This window comes from Bemisia tabaci, chromosome 7 (assembly GCF_918797505.1).
Source record: "Bemisia tabaci chromosome 7, PGI_BMITA_v3".
Classification (NCBI taxonomy): Eukaryota; Metazoa; Arthropoda; class Insecta; order Hemiptera; family Aleyrodidae; genus Bemisia; species Bemisia tabaci.
Genome location: NC_092799.1, coordinates 12476219 through 12497036, shown reverse-complemented (window position 1 = coordinate 12497036; position 20818 = coordinate 12476219). Strand labels below are relative to the sequence as shown.

The following is a 20818-nucleotide window of genomic DNA, read 5'->3' as shown; positions in this document are numbered from 1 at the left end:
TGGGACAGAGTTATCTCTCAATTAGCATGCAGAAAGGGGGTAAAAAATCATTCAGGAGGAACAAAGTTGGTCTTCTTTCACTATCTCATCTCAAGTAATGTGGGAGAGAACTGCAGTTTTATCAATTATGAATCCCTGATAGCTTATCAGCTCAGAAGAACTCATTCTTCCAATGTTGAGTCATATCAGTTGTTTACTCATTTGCATCCTCCCATCTCCGAAGCAGAGGTAATCTTTTAGTTTCAAAACTACTTTGGGAGTGCTAATCTTCTCTTTTCTAATCAAAGTATCTTTCAGTCCGTACTGTCTCTTATGAAGAAACTTGTAAATGCAGTTATTATATTTTCCAGCCTAATACTGATAGTGTAAACTCTATAGTGTAGTTCAAGGTGAAAATCATAAACAGAAGTATTCTATATATTGGAAACATTTTCTGTTACATAGCATTGTGAAGTGTTCATAAATTTAGACCAATAAAGCTTGGGAAAAGAAAGGGTTTGCGAAGCAAGGTGCATACAATGTTAATTAAGAAATAATGTGTCTCTTAATCTGCCTCACACTGTGAAGGCTAGACATGCGTAATTCAATATGTATGTTACTGCTTTTTGAGATGCTTCAAATGAAACGTTTTGTTATTTTGTGCTGACTTCTTGGAATAATAATGACTTGTTTTTTCCTTGATGCAGGTATTATTAGGCAGAATATCTAGTGATGAAAAATGCAAGAAATTGAAAGAGCAATTGGATAGATTACTTCCAAGCTGCAAAGAGCCGGTTTCATCTTCAATTCGTGCCCAATATCGCGAGTGCACGGATGATCTCCAAACCACAGAAGCTATGCTAAAATCATGGGAAGGCTTTTTTGAAAGAACTGTAGGCTCAATGAAAATGTTCGACGAAGGTGTTAGGGACATACAGCTCTCATTCTCAGATGTTATGAACAAAATCAATAGTGCTGACAATTGTTCTTCCATCGATGCGCCAAAAATATTACAATCATTGCAGGTATGTTTACGAATACTTTTTACTAACTTATTTTTTTAGAAGTGTGCAAATTTTTTTGTCCTTTCAAAATATGAAGTGAGCTCAGGTCTTATTTTAACTTTGTTTTGCATTTTTACCCGCGCTCCCAATTTATGGTATTGTAAACATTCATTCCGCACAGCGCGGTTTCTGGCCGTTTTCAGAATTTTTGGCCCCGTGTTAACAGCCCCCTTTATACATGCACATTCTGGCGTCCATATGTTGTTTCTGTTTGCAAGAGGATGTCATTTTTATATGTGTTACTGCTTCAAACTGCTCTTAACATAGTAAGCCCTTGTTTCTCTTTGTATTTTCTTCGTCTTTAGGAAAGCCTGCTTTGCTCATCCCTAATTCCTTCTCCACTAGATATTTTGTTTTTATCTAGAAATATCTTGGTTTTAAGTTTGAATCCGTTACTAGACGTCCTCTGCATTTTTCAAGTCAGTTTTTTCACTCTTTTACTGCAAAGTACAAAGCAACTTTAAAAAATTATAACATTACTCACATGTTTAAGATTTTAGGGAGTCCTCTCTTTTCCATGAGCTTTTATTGTTTTTCCACACTTGTGATATCATCAGGTTCTTTTTTTCTCTGTTGTTTCAGGATCTAAAACAAAATCAACTTCAATCCATCCGGGAAAAAATTAGAAGTTTAGAAAGGATTTGCGATGAAGTGAAATCTAAATTCCACCCCTCAGATTTGAAAGACTTGAATCGTAAGATCAAACATTTCCTGCAACAGTACGAAAATTTAAGCAATCAAATTGATGTCCTATGCTGTAAACTTAGTGATAAATTGGAATCAATCAACGTATTCAATCAAAGGTAATCATCCTCCCCAATTTTTGTTGTAATTTCCTAAAAAATCTCTTGCTCCAAAAATATGATATTAAAAATTGAGTTTCTCTGTCAGTGTCAGCTGGAATTCTCTTTTCTCCCTCATTGTGAATGCAATAGCAATGAAAAAAATGAGTGAATAAAGGGAAAAGACTGCCAATGGACTCCTTATTTTTGTTGGTTTCTTTTTGATCCGGGAAGTGCCATTATTTTTATGTAAATTGCCATAACATTTAAACATAACAGCATCAGTAGATTGAAAAAATTAATATATTGTCACTTTTTCAAAATTAAATTTTAATGAGTCTGGTAAAAACTAGCCAACAAGCAACTGTAAATTGAATTTGCCCTGTTGAAAGAAATTACCTTTGCTCCTTGAATATTCTCCTTTGAACGAATTATTTGGTTTGTCCCATAACAGGTATTCGAAGTTCGTTGAATGGAAAGACAACTTTGATGTGAAACTGGGGAAGCTAACATCTGGGTACATCGAAGCAGATGAAGCGCTACAGCAATTAGATTTGGAATTACTGAAGCATGTTGTGATAAAAGAGCAAGAAATCAAGTGGCTACTGAAGTATGGAGCTGATCTGTTGGCTGCTGAGCAAGACAATCTAGAACAACAGGATCCAGATAAGCTGGCTGAATCAAAGTCTAAGGAATTGGCAAATAAAATGACGAATATTGAAGATTACTGGAAGAAGGTTAAAGATTTGACAGACACCAAAACTAAGAAGTTAAAATCAATAATTAGTGTAAGTTTTTTGCTGAATAGTTCATTTCTGATTTTTTCTGGGTAATTTTGACCTTTACATTCCTATTACAAATTTTTCTTTAAGATTAAACCAAGAAAATTTTACTCTCCTTAAAATCTGAAGTTGTTAGAAACAGTGTATAATGCACAATTATTGAACCAATATTTTTCTTAACCCTTACCACTCATCAATTAAATTCACCTAACCTCTCCCCCAGATCATATTTAAAATGGCAGTTTGGAGAGCCGACAACACCGAAAACACAAGAGAGGCTAGGCGCAATTTAGCGCCAAACGACGCATATAATTTTAAAATGCGTTTTTTTTTCACTCTATCTCATTTAGCCGTATTTTTGTTTCAGCATATGCAAATTCTGGAAGAGAAAATAACTCCGTTGAAGAAATGGTTTGACAAAATCGAAGCTGAACTTAGCATCATTCCCACTTTTAATGATTTTAGTGATTCCACCCTAACCAACATTTTGGAAGAGCATCAGGTTGGTTTCTCTCTACCCTTGAATCAATACATTTCATATTGATCAAGTGAAGTTTTATTGATTGGATTTTCAAAATGTTTCTGTACAAATTTTTTGGGGATTTCACTTTTCCAAGAAAAAGAGACTTCTCTGAATAGTGAACATCTCCCATGATGGACATTTTCTACAGGTCCACTGATGTCTTCTAATTGAAAGTATCATGAAAGCACCTTCACATTTAGTCCTATTTTTCACTCTTTAGAAATTCATCTTTGCATGATTTTAATGATCTTTGCCTCAAATTTCTGTAAAGGTGCTTTTTACATTTTTAACTTACGTATATGTTCGCAGAAATTAGCACTAGAGGTAAGCCAGAAAGGATCCGAGGTTGGATATGTGGTCAATATGTGCGGATTGATCATCAGTGAATGTGATTATTGTAACATGTCATTAAATGCCAGCAAAATCTCACCAGCTCAAGCTTTGGTCGAAGAAAGGTTCGTAACAAGTTCATGCCATCAACTTAATTATCTCGTCTTGCCGGAGATATTTTTAAAATCTATTTTCTTCCTTTCTCAAAGCCTCCTCCCTGTCACCTTCATCCTTTCATTTAGTAAACCATGCATTTGCTGTTATTTACTTGAAAATGTGTCATGTTTTTTATCGATGGCCCAAGTGCAAACAACGTATCTTCGTGTATGATGTTGCAGACTTTCTGTCACTCTTTATTTTTTCTTTTGCAAACCAGTTCCTGTAATTTCTTGAAAACTCAATATTTTTCCTCTATCAGCAGACTATATTTTTTTCAATTTCAAGCCTTAAAGTTGATTTTTTTCTCCTGGAAAAAATATAAAGGAACAAAAATTTTGAAACGCTGCAATTGAGATATGTGCTTTTTCACTTTGGCCATTGATATGTATATGACTGAATTGTTACCTCCAATGGTTCAAGTTACAATATCTCCCTCCCAACAGTTCAGTACACGAACATAATTTTTTTCGAATGTGCATCAGCTGGATGGGAAAACACAGGCGCCTTTTCCTCCGTGTACAAGTCGATTTTGTTTTAGCGAAACCACGCTATTACAGATTTTACTTGTAACAGGTTCAGCTGACAATGAGTCAGATTTATATTCTTTTTACGAAAAGCACCAACAGTTTGTTTGTATTAGCTCCTCTCTACCATCCTTCCTGATTCATCCTTTCCTTTTCCTCACATCATGGAAACCGTCTGTTTAAAATAAAAGAAAGACTGTGTAAACTCACACAAGGAGGTGGCTTTGCTAGACTAGAAAACTATGATATAGCAAGAAAAAGCAATGTGAAGCATTTTTTGTACCTGCGATGCAAAACAAATAAGTGCAAGTTCAAAAAAGAAATATCTTTGGTCAGATTCAAGTAATTTTTTGACGTTGGGAAGTAAAATGAATTCAATGGTATCCTATCAAAAGCCCGTCCTAATACAGGCAGAGTCGCTACGCCTTGTGTTGTTGCAGGATTTTTTTGAAATCAAGGACCAGTTGTTTTCTTTCAATCTAAGTAAGTAAAAAGTTCTAACCTTCCAATCGGTATATTTTCATGTTTTTCATTTCTCAGGTGGGCAAATGTTGTCACAAGTCTAGCAAATAGGAAGTTACAAATTTCGGGTCGGTGGTCCAAAGTGCAAGAATTATTGTCAAGCCTAAATTGTAGAGAACTTCCGCTAAGAACGCAGGAGATGAAATTCAAGACTCTATCCAGTTCCGTAAATTTTGCAGAGCTTAGTGATAGAATTTCTCAGATTGAGGTGCGCAAATTTGTTTTAAAGTTTCTTTCTCATGATTATTTTGCGTTAATTTTCACATTACTACACGAAGCAAAACTTTTTAAAAAGAATACTTGAGACAAACGGCAAACAACAGCTACCAAATTAACGGAGATTGTAGAACAATTTTTGCAGAATTTTGCTGAGGCGACTTTTTGCTGTCTTGCAAGGACTTGCAAGTTCTTATGGTCTTCACTGAAACTTCAGGATGTTTCAGCGATTTTCAAAGGTTTTTGCAGATATCTTTAGAACTCTCCCAGTTTCTAGCGGATGAAATCGCGGATGGAACAGAATGAAACAGAATCGTTAAAAGTAAATCAGAACAAGGCGCATGGAGGCTTTGCGTCTTTACATAAATTTGCTTGTATTTTGTTAGAATGCTCTAATTTTTTTTTTTTTTTTTTTTTTAAATTTAATCACACCATTAGACATTTAAATTGCTTTGATTCTAGCCAAGTTTACAGGGTGCTTATATAGAAGAAGTAAAAATAGATTTTTAATCTATATACAGCCTTATTCATCGCAACTTCATATACTCTCCATCTTAGGAGGAACAGAACATTTTTATGTTCTCATCATATGAATATGTTTTTCTCTTGGTGGAGTTAAAATTAATTGGTGTCTTTTTCTTTTCTTCTCTCTCAGTCTTTAGCAATGGATTTAGAATGTTACGTCAATGAAGAAAAGATGATAGAAGATTCCTTACGAGGATTAGCGCGAGAGAAGTACATCGGCAAGTTAAAGGAAGCAGTTCAGCCTGTCTTGCAAAGATCAAGATCTTTAAGGGAAAAGGTTTACAACAAAATCACAGAGCTGCAAGATAGATCCCGCTTATTCAATCGGTTCAGCGGAACTTTCAGTCAAACTCAAACCGCTCTAATGAAACTTGATGCAGAACTGGCAAGGATCGAATTCGGCAAAAGCACTGACCCAAGTTCTGAATTTGATCCTGTTAGGACTTTCCACGTAAGTCGTGTATATACCTTTACTTTTTTTTGAAGTGACTTGTAGAGTTTCAATGTTTTCTTCTTTCATTGTAGAATTACTTACCTGTGAATTTACCTTTAAAATGTTGTCACGTTAAAATGAACATAATTGACCCAGCAAAGAATGGTATTCTCTTAAGTTGAAATTTTTGAAAGGTATCTGGACCATTATTCAGCAGAGACTTTTTTTCGGGAGGCACAGTATATTTTTGCCCAAAACTTAATCTTACAAGAGGCGCCATTTTTCGAAAATGCAAAGCCCCCCTGTTTTTATTTTTCAAACCAGGTCTGTCAAAGAAAATTGAAGCAGGATTAAAATTAAAAAGGAGTTGTCTTATACCCCTTTTTGCTAACTCTCTTCTTTCTTTTCCTCAGGTTACATACTTTTGTTTACCTTTAGCTTATTTTGTTACATTTTGTTTACTTCTAGCTTCTGGATTTAGAAGCCACAAAATCACTTCTTCAAGAATCAGATGTTGTAGGCGCTGAACTTTTAGAGGAAGAAAAATTGAAGGAGAATGAACTAGTTGTGAAATCCATGATGTCTAAAAATCAAGAATTGTGGGAGAAGATTTTGGAAAGGCACTCAAAATTGAAAAATCAATTCGGAGCGCTGTATCCTCCGAGGCAGCTTGTAGATGAAAGCATACAAGTAGAAACGCTGAGAATGGAAACGGACTCCAGTGTACAAGTCAACACTCTTCCAAGCAGTATTTTACGACACCAAAATTATGTCAAAGAATTGAAGTCTGCACTCTTAGAGTTTGAAAGTAACATTGATAAATTGGAAGAAATTCTGTCACAAAGTTCAGTTGATGACGTGGTAAGCATCTTTTTTCTCATTCTTCAGCCTTCATAGATAATTATTTTGTTTAATAGCAAACCTTTGCACCAAACATATTTGCTGCAAAGAAAATCAATTTTTGTTACGAATTTTTGTGTAAAATTTCTACATTTGGAGTATGTAAAGTGGCTTGCTTTACCTGCAATCACACTTATGGATTAGATTGGTGTTACATACATTTTTGATCTGCCAATCTAAAGAAAAACGTCATCTGAACTTCTGGCCCTTTACTGAATTCCATCCAACAAAAAATCTTTTTTTTAGAGAAGTTATGAATATTTTTCTTTAAAATTTTTTAACATTCATGATTAAATTGTGAATTATATCCCGAGAAAAAATGTTGAAAGTGTGTAAAAATGCTCAAGAACATTTTTATTTATTTATTTATTTTATAATTTGTACAATTGAGCCTCTAGCTGAGGCTATGGCACACGTCATATTTGGTACATGGTGAACAGTTACAAATAAGAACAATTTTATTTGTATGCTTGACACAGGGAAAAATAATAAGTAAGAAGCTTTCCCAAAATAAATTATTTTTTTACAAATTTCACATTGCTAAAAAGATGAAATAATTTAAACATTACAACTTAACAGGAGGTAATATGCTAAACATATAAATAGTTTACAAACAAGGTATAATTTTACTAAAAGAGAGTCCATGAACAATGATAAAATCCACTCCAAGATACCAACGTCGATACTTTCTACAGCGATATACATAAGGTACAAGGTTTAAATTTTACTAGCCTACAAGTTCGTCAAGATTATAGAAGGCTTTTTTGATTAAGAAAGCACGCAGCCCCTTAAAAAACGATGTTAGATCAGCATTACGAAAGTGTAGCTTCACACTCCAAGGCAGTGCGTTGAACATCTGTATTGCCGAAAATTTGACATCCTGCTCAGTCCGTCTCAATCGAATCATTTTATTAGGGATGTTCTTATGCCTACTGTTGTAATGATGATTGGGCAGGAGGTCAGAAGGCAAAATAAGAGCACTGGAGATGGCAAATTTCAGGCAATCCCAGATGTACAGGGAGGTTAGGGTAAACAATTTATATTTAACAAAGATCGGGCGGCAGTGTGAGTTATGAGGAAGATTGAAAATGGTTCTGATAATTTTTTTCTGCATGACAAACACTTGATCAACACTAGAGCCTCGCCCCCACAGAAGAAGCCCATATCGCATATGAGACACTATGTGAGCGTGATAGAAAGCGAGACAGCAGCTCAAGGTGGAAATTCTGGAAAGGTTGCGAATGGCCCAAGAGGCCCTTGATAGTTTTGACACAACCATGTCGGTCTGTCGTTGCCACGTTAGACCTGCATCAATATGAATGCCAAGAAATCTTGTTCATGTAACGCTCTTTCCTCAGTCGAGAAGTACTGACTTTGATCATGCTTTTTAAACTGTTCAATTATGCTGATTTGACAAGATCAAGCAGCCACATTCACACTGTCCAGCATCTCTTTCAAATTTATGAACTGTATTGTCTGAAATAATATGTTTAATTCTCATCCTTATATTTCCAGCCAAATCTAACTAGTGAATTACGAGTGGAAGCATCAAATGCCGTTGCCAGTTGTGAATCTTCAGCGGAACTAGTAAAGCATTTAAATTGTTTAGCGTCCAAGAATGACTCTTCTTACTCTCCGCAAGTAGTATTTCTGATGAACAAATTCAGCCGTTTGAAAGCAAATCCTCATATCTTAAAACTAAATAATTTCAGGTAAGCTTCGCAATTCTATTTTTTTCTTGATTGCTTTGTAATTTTGTTTCTAATGCACCTTGTCATTTTGTGTATCATTCATATCTCAGTCGATTATAGAAAGAGAGAATTCAGCGTAGACTTACTTTTCCCTTCCTAAACACAATAGCATCAAGGAAGCAATACTACTTCAAACAAAGACCATTCGAAACACAAAGATAAACCCTCTGATAGAAGTGCATTGCTGTTCATGAGTAAATTAAATGTTTCTTGCTTTTCTCTAGCAAACCCATCTGCAAAGAGTTTGACTTCTTGAAAGTAAATAATAGTTAGCCATTTTGCAGCATTTGTAGGCTTTTACCCGTTTTAACAACTATGTTTCTACATTTCCTGTTTGTTTTATAGTGACACGCAGAAATATAACTGTCCTGTTTGCTCCGCCGGTAGCTGGCAACATCTAAATTCCGAATTATGGAGAATGGAAAAGTGGTTACAAAAAGCTGAACATGTTCAAGAACCCCTTCAGCGAATTCCGTCCAACTTAGAAGACCTGGAAGACACAATAGTGGAGAATAAGGTGAGGACAGTTGAGTTAAGTCGCAATGAGTATGCAAAAGAACCTGAAAAATGAAAATGTAAAGAATCAAAATCGAATCAACTCAGCAATACTCAAAACTATAAATGATTAAATTGATGCATTTTAGGGGCGTAAGTCCTGAAAGCAAATGAGACAAACAAAGCCATTGTACCGTGCATCAATACGGACTATTTTTTTACACATCTCCTAAATCAAGCAATCCGCCTGTTTTTGTGAAGTGGCACAGCTAATTTTTTAATTAGATTGCAATTACATTTAAAACCTAAAAAATAGGTAATTGCTGTCGCAATTAAAATTTGATTCATTACACAGCTTTAGTTTATTTGCAATGAGCATCAAAACTAGACACAAAGGTATTTGAAATTATTCAAATTAATTCCTAGTAGGTGAGGATATTTCTTCTCTCAATAACGCATGCTTCTAGCCATGGCTGTGTTTCTAATCCCTCCAAATTTTTGATGGCAAAAATGGAAAAAAATCCGCCTTCTTCATCGCAAAATTTCTTGATTGCTCCCCAATGCAAGATATTCAATTTTAATTTTTCAATTAATTTTCTGTGCAGAAATTCTTTATGTATCTGGAAAGCCACAAAAACTTACTCAGAGGTCTGACTTTAGTCGGATCCCACCTTGGAACCCACATTGAACCTGATTTAAAAACCCAAGAGTTCATAGAAAAACTTGCTACCATAAATGTTCGCTGGAACAAGATCCAAGAAAATGCCTTAGCTTGGAAAACAGAATTGCAATCCGCTTTAACAGAGGTGAGTTCTAATTTTACCACAGGCTGGAGAAACCTGTTTTTAAATTTCTATCAGTGAACGTAGCAGGGTTTCCGGCGGCCTGGAAAACCTGGAAAATGAGGGAAAGTCAGAAAATTTATTACGACCTGGAAAAGTAAGGGAAAGTCAAGGAAGGATCACTTAAAAGTCAGAGTTGTTGAAAGGAAAAAATCCAAGTGTAAGTTTTGTTCAAAGCTCAGGAAAAATAAAAAAATTCGAAAATTATGAAGTCTCAAAAGCAAAAAAACGTCAGGGGAAAGTCAGAGAATGGGAAAATGAATTTTTTTTGGAAACTTTGCATGTAGATATTTGATCAGTAAATCACAAATGTCAGTTTGAGTGTAATTTTCTCTCAAAAAAAGTGAAAATTTTAATCTCAGAATCTATACTATAAGCTTCGAGACCTTCTAATTTTTCCTTACTGGTATTATCTATAAGTACGATTGTTCAAGCCTATTTTGCCGTCCGCAACGCCTAACCACCATGGTCACATATCCCTCCGAAGTGCAGTGACAGTTCTGAACAATCCAACCACCGATCCGATCTCAACCACTTTTTAACCCCTCGCTACCAACCTATGATTGGATATCCCCTTTGTTTCCCAATCAAGAGCCCTTCTTGGCAGCCTCTCTTTTGTCATCCTGTTGACCAAAAATTAGGGCTGTGCGAGTACTCGAATTTCGAGCCGAGTATCGAGTACTCGACTCGGCTCGGCTCGAAAGTTAGGTTAGGTTCGAGCGAGTACTCGAACTCGGCTCGAGTGTCAACAACACGAGTTTTTTCGAGTATATTTCGAGTTTTTTTGAGCCAGAAACGCCGAAAGAGTCCAACTTCCGAATATTTCAATCACACTTCAACTAACGTTAGTTTTGCCATCATTTTATGATTGAATAACATCAGAGTCTCGTCGGCAAATTTCTATCATCCGCAGCGCCAACACGCTACCGCCCGGCGATTTCCTGCCGCCCGCGGCCCGCGGTTTGTAAATACACGGAGTCATATGAGCGCATTTATGCGCGCGACCAATTTCAACCTGCGGCGGCGACCGCCGCTTGGAAGACTGAAAGTGAGCACATGTTTTGGACCTTTTGCGCTCCAGATAAACGGTGTCGCGGCGGCAGAAAAAAGGTGCTGCGGCTAGAAAAATATGGATCGCGCGATTCCAAAAAACGTCGCGGCGACAACTGCCGCCGGCGACACGAATTGCGTGCATAAATGGGCTCTAAAGCCTTCACTTGTGCCGCCCGAAGTTCCTTTGATGTACGCCGCAGATCAAATCACGTTTTAAAACTCAAAATTACTCGAACTCGACTCGAGCTCGACTCGGCTTAAGGGTCATTTTCAAAGCTCGAAAAAGCTCGAACTCGGCTCGACTTAGTGAAAAAATACTCGAACTCGGCTTGAATCCAAAAAACCAGGCTCGCACAGCCCTACCAAAAATTAGCAGACCAGCTGGTTTTTCACGACCTAAAAGTTTTACAGATCTTGTCTTTTCCAGCATTTTAATCTTCCCCAGATTTTTCCATTTTATCAACAGTATTTCTCTCTAATTTCATCAATATATCTATATCGATATAAGCATAAGCATCCATTTTATCCACCCAGAAGAATGTAATCGAGTTAAAAAATTAAATCGAAACTGAGCCTGGTTTTCCGGAGCCTAAAGTGGAGGATGTAGCTTAAATGAAACACGGAAGCGTTCATGGTTCCTTTATCCTCTCATGTGACCCACAGAGAAGATTCTCAAATGATTCAAAGGGGTTTGATTGCATTTGTGTTCAAGTCATCATGTATTTTTGGTTTTTGCAGAATGAAGAATTGTACGAGAGTCTGCAAGACTGGGGACAGTGGATGGAAAAATTGGAAAATTCTGTTCAAACGATAGTACCAGTCGACCTGACTCAAGGAGCAAGTGTTTTGCTAGCCCAATACAATCATCTCAGGGTGAGTTCACAATGCATTTTATTTTGCTTAACGTCCTCTTGTTCAATTCTCCAAGACTGAAGTGTTGAATAATTCTTCAGAAAAATCTTGTGTGACGCAGAGAAGAGCTGTGTGTACCTTGACTGATCTGATTAAATACGTTTACTACATATTCAAGTAATTTCCGTTCAACAACCTCCTAGACCTAAGAGATCTAGTCCCTTAAACCTATTTTAACAATTTTGTAGAGTCCAAATGCAGCTGCAAGTTAAATGAAGTTTTCTTTGGATATCATTCCCTCAAAATATTTCTTATCCTCTCATCCCTTCAAAAATTTGGATAGAACTCATAGTTCCTCCCACAGTTTTCAAATATGTAACGACGGTGAAACTCCCAAACCATGCATCTTGTTGCCGTATTTAAAAATCTCCGCTCCTATTTTATATTTGTAAAGGAGACAAATCAACATCATTTCCTGAAGTTTTTTCCAGAATTTTCCTTGCAGATGAGAAAAATCACAGAAGTTTTTGCTAATTAACATTGAGGAGTTCCCCATTTAAAAAAGGTACTATGGCAGAAAGTCTGCTACTTAACTAACTGAGAGATGTGGTTTGGGAGTTCCACTGTTGATATAGTACCTAATGATTATGTGCATTTAAGCACTCATGCAACCTCATGATTTCAACATTTTCCTCTTCTAATTTATTCAGGACGTACATCATGATCTGGACAGGTTAGAACCGCGCATCGTATCTGTGCATCGTGTCGTTCATGAGCTACTCAAAGAATCCGAAGATCACGTCCTTTACACCCAGTTGAGCGAGCTTCGCACTCGTTTGAAGACTCTTTATACTATACTCAGGACCAATATACTAAAACTCGGGTCCACTCTTGGTAAAGACCCTTGTGAAATCAGGAGCGTCTTTTCTTCAGCGTCCCATTCACTGCTTTCACTCTCCAATGAGGTAATTACTCAAGAAATTTTCTTCTAAATGATTAAAACGGAACAAAATAAAGAAATAAATAAAGAATCGGCAAAGACTGAGGTAAAAAACTACAAGTTACCCAACTGAGTGAAAAAGCAACATACATTTTGTAAAAATCGAAAGAATAAATTGAAAACTTACATAAAATTAAATAAAAAATGCTGACAAGTTTATGACGCCTACTCCTTCCCATTATGAGCATGAGGACAAGTATTTGGAAAGGTTCCGGCATTTTTAATTTAATTTTTAGTGAGTTTTGGGTTGATTACTTTGATTTTACACAATGGACCACTAGACAAGGTACGAATTTCAGCATTCTGATACATGTTTCCTAACCAAAATTTCACGTAGAACACGATACGCACAACGAAAATTACCAAAATCAGCTCCTTACGAAGATATTTAATGATTCTTGATGCGTGAATTCAAACCACCCGCTCATGAAAACTCAATGCTCTACGTGATTCACATCGCGCGCTAAATGTTTATCATGACAGTCTCTGCGATATAAAAATCTGGCAACCTCAATCTTGACGCTTTGGTTCAGCTATAGCAAATTGCTTATAGTTTGAACAACACATGGTGGAAAATGAACATTGCTCGATTGAGAAGCTTGCTGAAACCGTTGTAGTGCGCAATTTGACTCACGTAGAGCTTTGAGTTTCTTGTGAGCGGGCAGTTCAAATTTCTCGTAACCAATGTGAAATAAAAACGAGTTTATCTTCGTTAGGAGTTGGTTTTAGTAATTTTCGTTGCGCGAGTCGTATTCTACGTGAAATTCTGGTTAAGAAACATGTGTCAGAATCCTTTAACTCGTACCTTGTCTAGTGGTCCATTCATGTTGATTTTTTACGGAACTTCCTTTTGTTTTTATAAAATTTCAGACCTGTGAACTCCAAGCTTAGCATTTGGATCCATCAAACAATACCGATAAGTCTTTAAAGTTTCTGTTAACTTTTTACAAAGAAAAATTTGATGATAGCCTCTTGATCCATTGACTCACGAATTTGCAGCATGTCAATGCTTTAAAATATTCTTTTTAGCAGGAAAATGTGAGCCAAAAATGATCAACTTCAAACTTTAACAAATATTCTTCAAACTTGCTCAATAACAATGCTGAAAGTCAATTTAAAAATTTGAAATCATCACTGTTAAGTAAAAGGTCGAAAAATGTCCCTGAAAACTAAAGCTATTTTCAATACGAAGGTTTCATTACGCAAAATTTATCCAAAAGCGGGCAGAAGTGAATTTTTGCAATTTGTCTCAGTTCTCAACTTGCCTCTTTAACGTGGGCAATGCCCTTTGAGTCATTCCTCTTTGATCTATTTATCTTATCCTGTATTAAAAATTAGGAACTTACTTTTTATTGATACTGGAAGTATCTGGTATTTTTTTTACTACATAGTACATAAGTGTTTTTGGAAGCTTTGATCACATTAAGATTTTCTTGTCTTTGTTTTGTTTTTTGCGACTAGATTATTTTAAATCATAGAAACTGACAAGAAAAAATTATCGGTGTATTGTATTACTGTGCTCTGTCAGCTAAAGATTCTTTACTTGCTCAAGTCTCAAGTAGTTTGGAATCGAAAAACGGCTGTTACCTCTTGGAAGGTGAAGTATTTATAATGTGAACTTTAAGCTTCTAAAAAAAATTAGTTTTCACCTTCACCTTTCGTGCTCAGTAGTTGTTTTTAAGCACTTTCTAGTTGTCAATTTTTAATTTTATTTTTCGTTTCTTTTTATTTTTTGTTTTGTTGATTTTTGTAGCTTTTGGATGAGACATCTGGTGAGGCACTTGCTAATTCAGGCGGAATCGACCAAACTGACGCAAAGTAAATATCTTTCAGTTCTTATTTTGTAATAAGATGAGATTTTATTTATAAAGAGATAATAAGGTTCTTTGGTAACATGTAGGTTGGCACCATATGTGGGTGGAAATTATTGCAAGGGTGTATCTCCTACTTGCAACAAGTAAAATATGAATTATGTTCCTAAAGATATTTAAAAGTTTCTTAGAGCTAGAAGCAGCTACAGGATTATATTTGTGATATCATTCATTAATCATTAATCCTTATGCAGGTCAATAGAATCATTTTTCATCTCCACAGCGGTATCACTTCTTCCTTGTCAATTTTGATTATTTGCACTGTAAAATAAATCTTGTTTTCATCCCTATTACATAAAATTCAACTCGTCTCAAAAAGTCAAGAAGATTCTTTATTACTTCTCATTGAGATGAGAAGTGGACAAGGTAGATAAATCGTTCAAATTATCATTTTTGCACGAACAATTTTCATCTCTCTTAAAAAAAACTGCCTAGAGAACCGTTGACTTGATTGAAGAATGGGTGTTCATCTTTTCGTGATTTGACTAGTATGGCAAGAGTAAAAAGCAAAATATTCCCAAGTATTTGCTCAGTTTCAAGTGATTCCAATTTGTTTTTGGTAGGAGAACAGTGCGAACTATCTGATTTGTTTTTGCTTGCACTTAGAATGCACTATTCTTTCAGCTTGAGAAATTGATTCATAAGATTTTACTGAAACTTTTGAGGATGATCTTGAGCGTGGAGAAAAATCATGGAAAGTTTTAGGTTATGATCTTCATTTTTTTCACCTCAAGAAGCTTTTTGAAAAGAGTTTTTTCAACATCTTCGATCAAAACACATGATTTTTGACCAAAGCTATGTCCATTTACTGGCTATTTTGCATCATGATCGGAATCAGTTAGCGGCTTCAACAATCTGTCTTTAAAATAATAAATGTTTGCATAGTTCTATATTTTCAAAAGCATCACTTTTCATACAAAAGGTCTTCATGAATAAGTTTAATGAAACGGGATTTTTCCATCAAGAGCAATTAATGTATAAATTCAATTCTTGAGAGGATCGCACCGTTGATTTTTTTTATTTTATTTCTTCTTTCAAGAAATTTGTGACATTACAACTTTTTTCACATGTATTTTCCATCTGAATACAGAATATTTCAAGTCAGGTAAGTAGCTTTAGTCAGGGAAATTCCTTGCAAAAAGAGAAAAGAATCCAAGTAAGGTTTTGCTGTTAAACCGTTAAAAGTAGCTGGAAATAAACTTAATCCCGCCTTATTGTTTATAAGTACTCTTTTAAGTTTTTCTCATTATTTTTTATATCTTTCCAGTGCATTGAACCTCTCACAAAGTCCTTGGTTCCTGCGACGGCGAGTGTGGTGTGCAACTCTCCCAGTTCAGGCAGTCATGCTACTCATGCTCGCTGCAGCCGTCTTGATACCTGGAGTCGAGGACGATTATCTGTGCATATTTTCAGGATCAATGGCTCGCAGTTTCAATTTTCATCTGCAGTACCCAGACGGAGCCCCACCTATTTGAAGCATAATCTTTTCTCCGTTCATCCTCTCAGGTTGTCAGTGACTTAATCTTATTGCCTTGTTACCTACTTAGTTTGTAAAGTTAATCATAAATTTTAAGATTTCTAGATGTGATACTACTTTAAATCGAGTCTAAAATTCTACTTATAAGTTATTAAATGAGCTCAGTCAAGCGGCCTTACTTTCATCAGTTATCAATTTATGAAAACACTCTGGAAGAACAAAATTTTTAATGTACTTAAAATGTGAGTCTTTTCAAAAAATTTCTCATACCATATGATTTATGTAAAGTTTCGTAGTCATGTAAATCCGACCTATTATGTTTGAATTTTTTAATTTGTGTAAAAGTAAATCTGGTCATCGGTTTTGAGTCATTACGCTTATTTTTCTATTCATTGTCTCTGATAAGTTACCGCCGCGTCGTATTTGTGGAAGTCTGTTTTTTTCAGCTCCTATTTATTGCAAAAACTGTTTTCAAGGCTAGGAGGAAATACTTTTCTTCTCTCTTTAAATTTTTCTCTGTGTATCAACAGATATCAAAAGTTCTGTTGAATTGTTTTCTTGTAGTTTTAATTTTTTTTTTTTTTTTTTTTTTTTTTGCAGTCAGCTATGAAAAAAATTTCTGTGTAATGCTTTGTCTCCTCGGGAGAATTTTTGTCTCCTTCACTGGCAAACTGTGAGTAAATATGTGTACGATCAGGATTTTAGCTCCTTTTATGTTAGCTTCAACCAATTCAATTGAACTGACAATACTGATTTCTTTGAGCTATTTTGGTCAAAGTTCGGAGCAATTTTTTCCATGGAGACAAAGCAAAATTTGTAATTGATGCTTGTATTTTTGAGTAGTAAAAGTATCCTTTGTATATTCTGCGGGTACATCAAATTCTCAAACATGTTTGGTTCAATCCTTTTAAGTTCTATGAACCCGACGATATTTTTATCCATTTTTGTAAAACGACTTCTCCAAAATTACATGTAAGGATTATTTGCCCTTAATTTACGAAATGCGAAGTGGCGGCTGGGGGGTAGAGTTCATTACTAGCTTGGGGTATTGCTAAAGGGTTGGAATTCCGGTATATTCAAAGGGCTTGGGCGTATGAAAGCCAATCAACCCTTAAATGATAGCTCAAACTACTCATCTGACTCAGCCCATCTGCCACCACTTTTTGTTTTGTTGACTACGGTCACATGATCCATCTCACCAATCATTTTTTTCAGTAATGCCATCATACAACCAATCTAAGTGAGCAGATATGGTAAAAATCAGTTTCCTAACTCATTGTCAATTTTGATGACAGTAGTGATTTCTGATCAGTGTGCTCAATACTGAATAAGAAATTGAAAAACCTATGTTGACGCAGATTCTGATTGTGTGACCAGGGCCCATACGTGTGTTCAACTTAGCACAGAAAAGGTTTTATGTTAAAATCATCATCAAATTTTTGTCTCATAACTTGGGATTCTTACTGTAGCCATCAGAATTGCAATTCCATGTAAAAGATACGTCTGAACCGTCATTGAATTCCTCACAGTTTTTCTATTTACGGATTTGTACCTCAATGTAGTAACATACAGAGTGATCTAAAAGTCCCGCACGACCTCAATAACCCCGAGGGTTTTTGCCCCGCTTTATGATGGATCCCTTAACATTTTTGGGGGTCTCAGAAATCGTTTCTTCTGACCTCGGGGCGCTCACAAAATTTCAAAACTCCATCTTAAACAGTTCAAAAGTTACACCGATGATGTCTAAAGCAGGTGGTGCGGAATTTTTGGATCATCCTGAGGAAAGGATTGCTCTTATGCTTAAGAGGGAAATGAGGAAAGAGAATTAATAGGAGTACCATGTCAGCATACCAAATTTAGGCTTCCATTGTCACACATACATTAAAAACACCATGATCAAAAGAAGTATGATTACTGCTACCTATTTCATCATTCGCTGGAGAGAAGTACTGATAAAGTTGATTCCAAGGTTCCTTCTTTTTCTCTCACTATATTTTGTGTTTCAGCCAATTATTTGATTTACAGTGTAGCTGTGAGCCTCCTCCTAACATCGAACGCAGTAGTTTTACCAGAATCCCTTACAGTACTCATCCTTCGGTGGGTGCCCTCAAACACTGCAATGACTTCAATGACATGTCCTTGCCGAACATTCTAACCTTTCCTTTCTTAACAACATCTAAGATCATGGCAACCATCCATCTGTATCAATGTTGGTAACCTTGCCTTGCAAGAGTGTGTGTTGTGTGCTGAGTGCTTTACACTATTAAGCTGGTAGCTTACTTGCTATCTACAGCACTCGTCCCTGCTTTGTCTGCTGTCAAAGGCAAATTTGAGAGCTCGTCTCTCCATTTACAGCGGGGAGCCTACCATGAGGGGCAAGCTATATGACTCAGCACCGCACATATTTATTGGCAATATCTATGTACAGAATTGGCAGCAGTATTATTGATTTCGCAAGTTTCGGCCTTAGCACCCTGTCTGAAGCCTGCTGTTTACTGTGCTTTTAAATTGTTCCTAAACTGGAACTTTTGGTGTTGCGACAGAAATGCACAGTTGGTTGAAGGTCTTTCTTTCTCTCATTTTAAAAAGAACTTACCAGGAAAAACTACTGCAGGGTAATGCAGTGGACGTGGCTCAGAAATGTTCCCCCATCTTTAAGCAGAAGTAAGGATCATTGGAATTGACTCATTATTAGATTCTTTCACTTGCATGACATTTTGAATTCAATCTTTCAATGGAACTTTCATCTTCTTTATTTCTCCTCTTCAGGGTTTTTAATGTTCAGACTTCCCCTCTATCAGTTTTATGACGTCACCAGATTGTCGACGATACATGGTTTTCTTGTCCAACCCTCCTTTTTTTCAAAGTTTGCATACTCCAGCATTTAAACGATTGACCTTAGGCTCCGTACAAAGCCATGAATGTTCCCTAAAAATGTTTACCCTTCGGTCATATTGTTACTTTCTAATTTATTTAGTTACTTACAGTGGACTTAAAGTCTTGTTGTTTTGTAAAGTGTTATTTGAAAGACAGTCTATAAATTTTGTATGTTGAAGTTCTATTTTTGTTTTGATATTTCTTTGTTTTAAGTTTCTAATTTGTCAAAATGTACCATGCATTCTAATGAATCGTTTGCTTTTCTTTAATATTTCTTTTCTTTAATCCTCTACACCTGTAAGGTAATTTTTTATGGGGTTAAAATATGATACAGTCTCTGCCAAAATTTTGCTACAATGTTACTTTGGCGGTAATGTTGTGCCATATTTTTTTGCAATCACTCCTTGCCAGGTGGGTAGTTAAAAAATTGAACTACTGGCAAATAAGAAAGTGATCTATACCCATCTAGCCATCTAAAATACATTTATTAAACTAAGAAAGTGGGGGGCCTTAAAATCATTATACTGAGTGAAAGGACATTTTTCAGAGAGAACGGGAGGAAGGAGTTGATCTTCTCTATCTAATGAAATGTTGCTATGAGATCCAATTCCTATATAATGGAAAGCCTGATCTCTGCTGCTTTTGAGTGTCCGGAATTAGTAGAAAGTAATATAATCTTCCAAGCAATTTCAGAATATCAGTGTTTTTATAAAAATACCGTATACCTCTATGAAAATTGGGTCAGAAAAAGGTCACATATCATAATGATAGCACATTTGGACGTATTTCTATCAAACAGAAATATAGGGTGTGCTCTAGAAAGCTGGGTAAGAAACAATGTGGTCAGTGGGCGTGATTCCCTTTGAAGAATTGGAAAAGCTGGATTTAAAATTCAGCAAACAGAACTATGTGTCGACTGAATGCAGCAGGACATGCTGATGAGCGGCAGGCATGGTACCAGAGCGTTGTGGACACGGCACATGAGATAAAGCGCACCACGAGGAGCTGCATCCATTTCCGTTGACGTCACTGGTGCTTTATTATTCTCATTCACTATCACGGCCAGAGAACTGACGAGCACACCCCATATTTCTCACCTCCACATAAATCTGTTTGATAGAAATACGTCCATTATTTGTTCATATAAATGGATAATTATAACCATTTGCTACACGAGCCCGCTAGACCGAGCGATCGCCGAAAAACCAGCGTTTGATCAAATTTTACCAAAGGGTCAAAAACACTCGTTTTTCAGCGTTCCTCGGCTCAGGGAGCTCCGGCGAGTCTCGGGACCGGGCGGAATCGATTCTACGCCTCAAACTACGTAGGATTCGACACCAATCTCGAAATTTTTTTCCCCTCCGAAATCGAAAAAAATCCACAGGGACATGGACTAAATTTTTGGGGTCAAAATCGAAAGTTCTCCGATCTAGCCGAAACCAAGGTAGTCCGCTTGGAATTGACCCGCTGAGTCGGATTTTCTGGTCGGAAAAGCTCCACGAGCTCGCTGGACCGAGCGATCGTCGAAAAACCAGCGTTTGATCAAATTTTACCGAAGGGTCAAAAACACTTGTTTTTCAGCGTTTCTCGGCTCAGGGAGCTCCGGCGAGTCTCAGGACCGAGCGCAATCGATTCTACGCCTCAAACTACGTAGGATTCGACACTAATCTCGAAATTTTTTTTCCCCTCCAAAATCGAGAAAAATCCACAGGGGTACCATGGACTAAATTTTTGGGGTCAAAATCGAAAGTTCTCCGATCTAGCGGAAACCAAGCTAGTCCGCTTGGAAATGACCCGCTGAGTCCGATTTTCTGGTTCAAAAAGCTCCACGAGCTTGCTGGACCGAGCGATCGTCGAAAAA

General features: G+C 36.5%; 1 protein-coding gene across 2 annotated transcripts in view; it reads left to right on the top strand.

Moving 5' to 3' along the window:
• LOC109035280 (uncharacterized) overlaps positions 1-19226 on the top strand; it is a 250496-nt gene extending 231270 nt beyond the window's left edge. For both annotated transcript variants that reach the window (XM_072302795.1, XM_072302794.1), the window contains 15 exons: positions 687-1004; positions 1626-1846; positions 2280-2613; positions 2975-3109; positions 3440-3585; positions 4684-4873; positions 5537-5857; positions 6308-6700; positions 8255-8451; positions 8836-9007; positions 9591-9791; positions 11619-11753; positions 12443-12697; positions 14486-14550; positions 15871-19226. In XM_072302795.1, the coding sequence (XP_072158896.1) occupies positions 687-1004; positions 1626-1846; positions 2280-2613; positions 2975-3109; positions 3440-3585; positions 4684-4873; positions 5537-5857; positions 6308-6700; positions 8255-8451; positions 8836-9007; positions 9591-9791; positions 11619-11753; positions 12443-12697; positions 14486-14550; positions 15871-16078 (3291 nt within the window). In that variant the 3' untranslated portion in view covers positions 16079-19226. The remainder of the gene's footprint in view (positions 1-686; positions 1005-1625; positions 1847-2279; positions 2614-2974; positions 3110-3439; positions 3586-4683; positions 4874-5536; positions 5858-6307; positions 6701-8254; positions 8452-8835; positions 9008-9590; positions 9792-11618; positions 11754-12442; positions 12698-14485; positions 14551-15870) is intronic.
• Positions 19227-20818: the final 1592 nt, after the last annotated feature.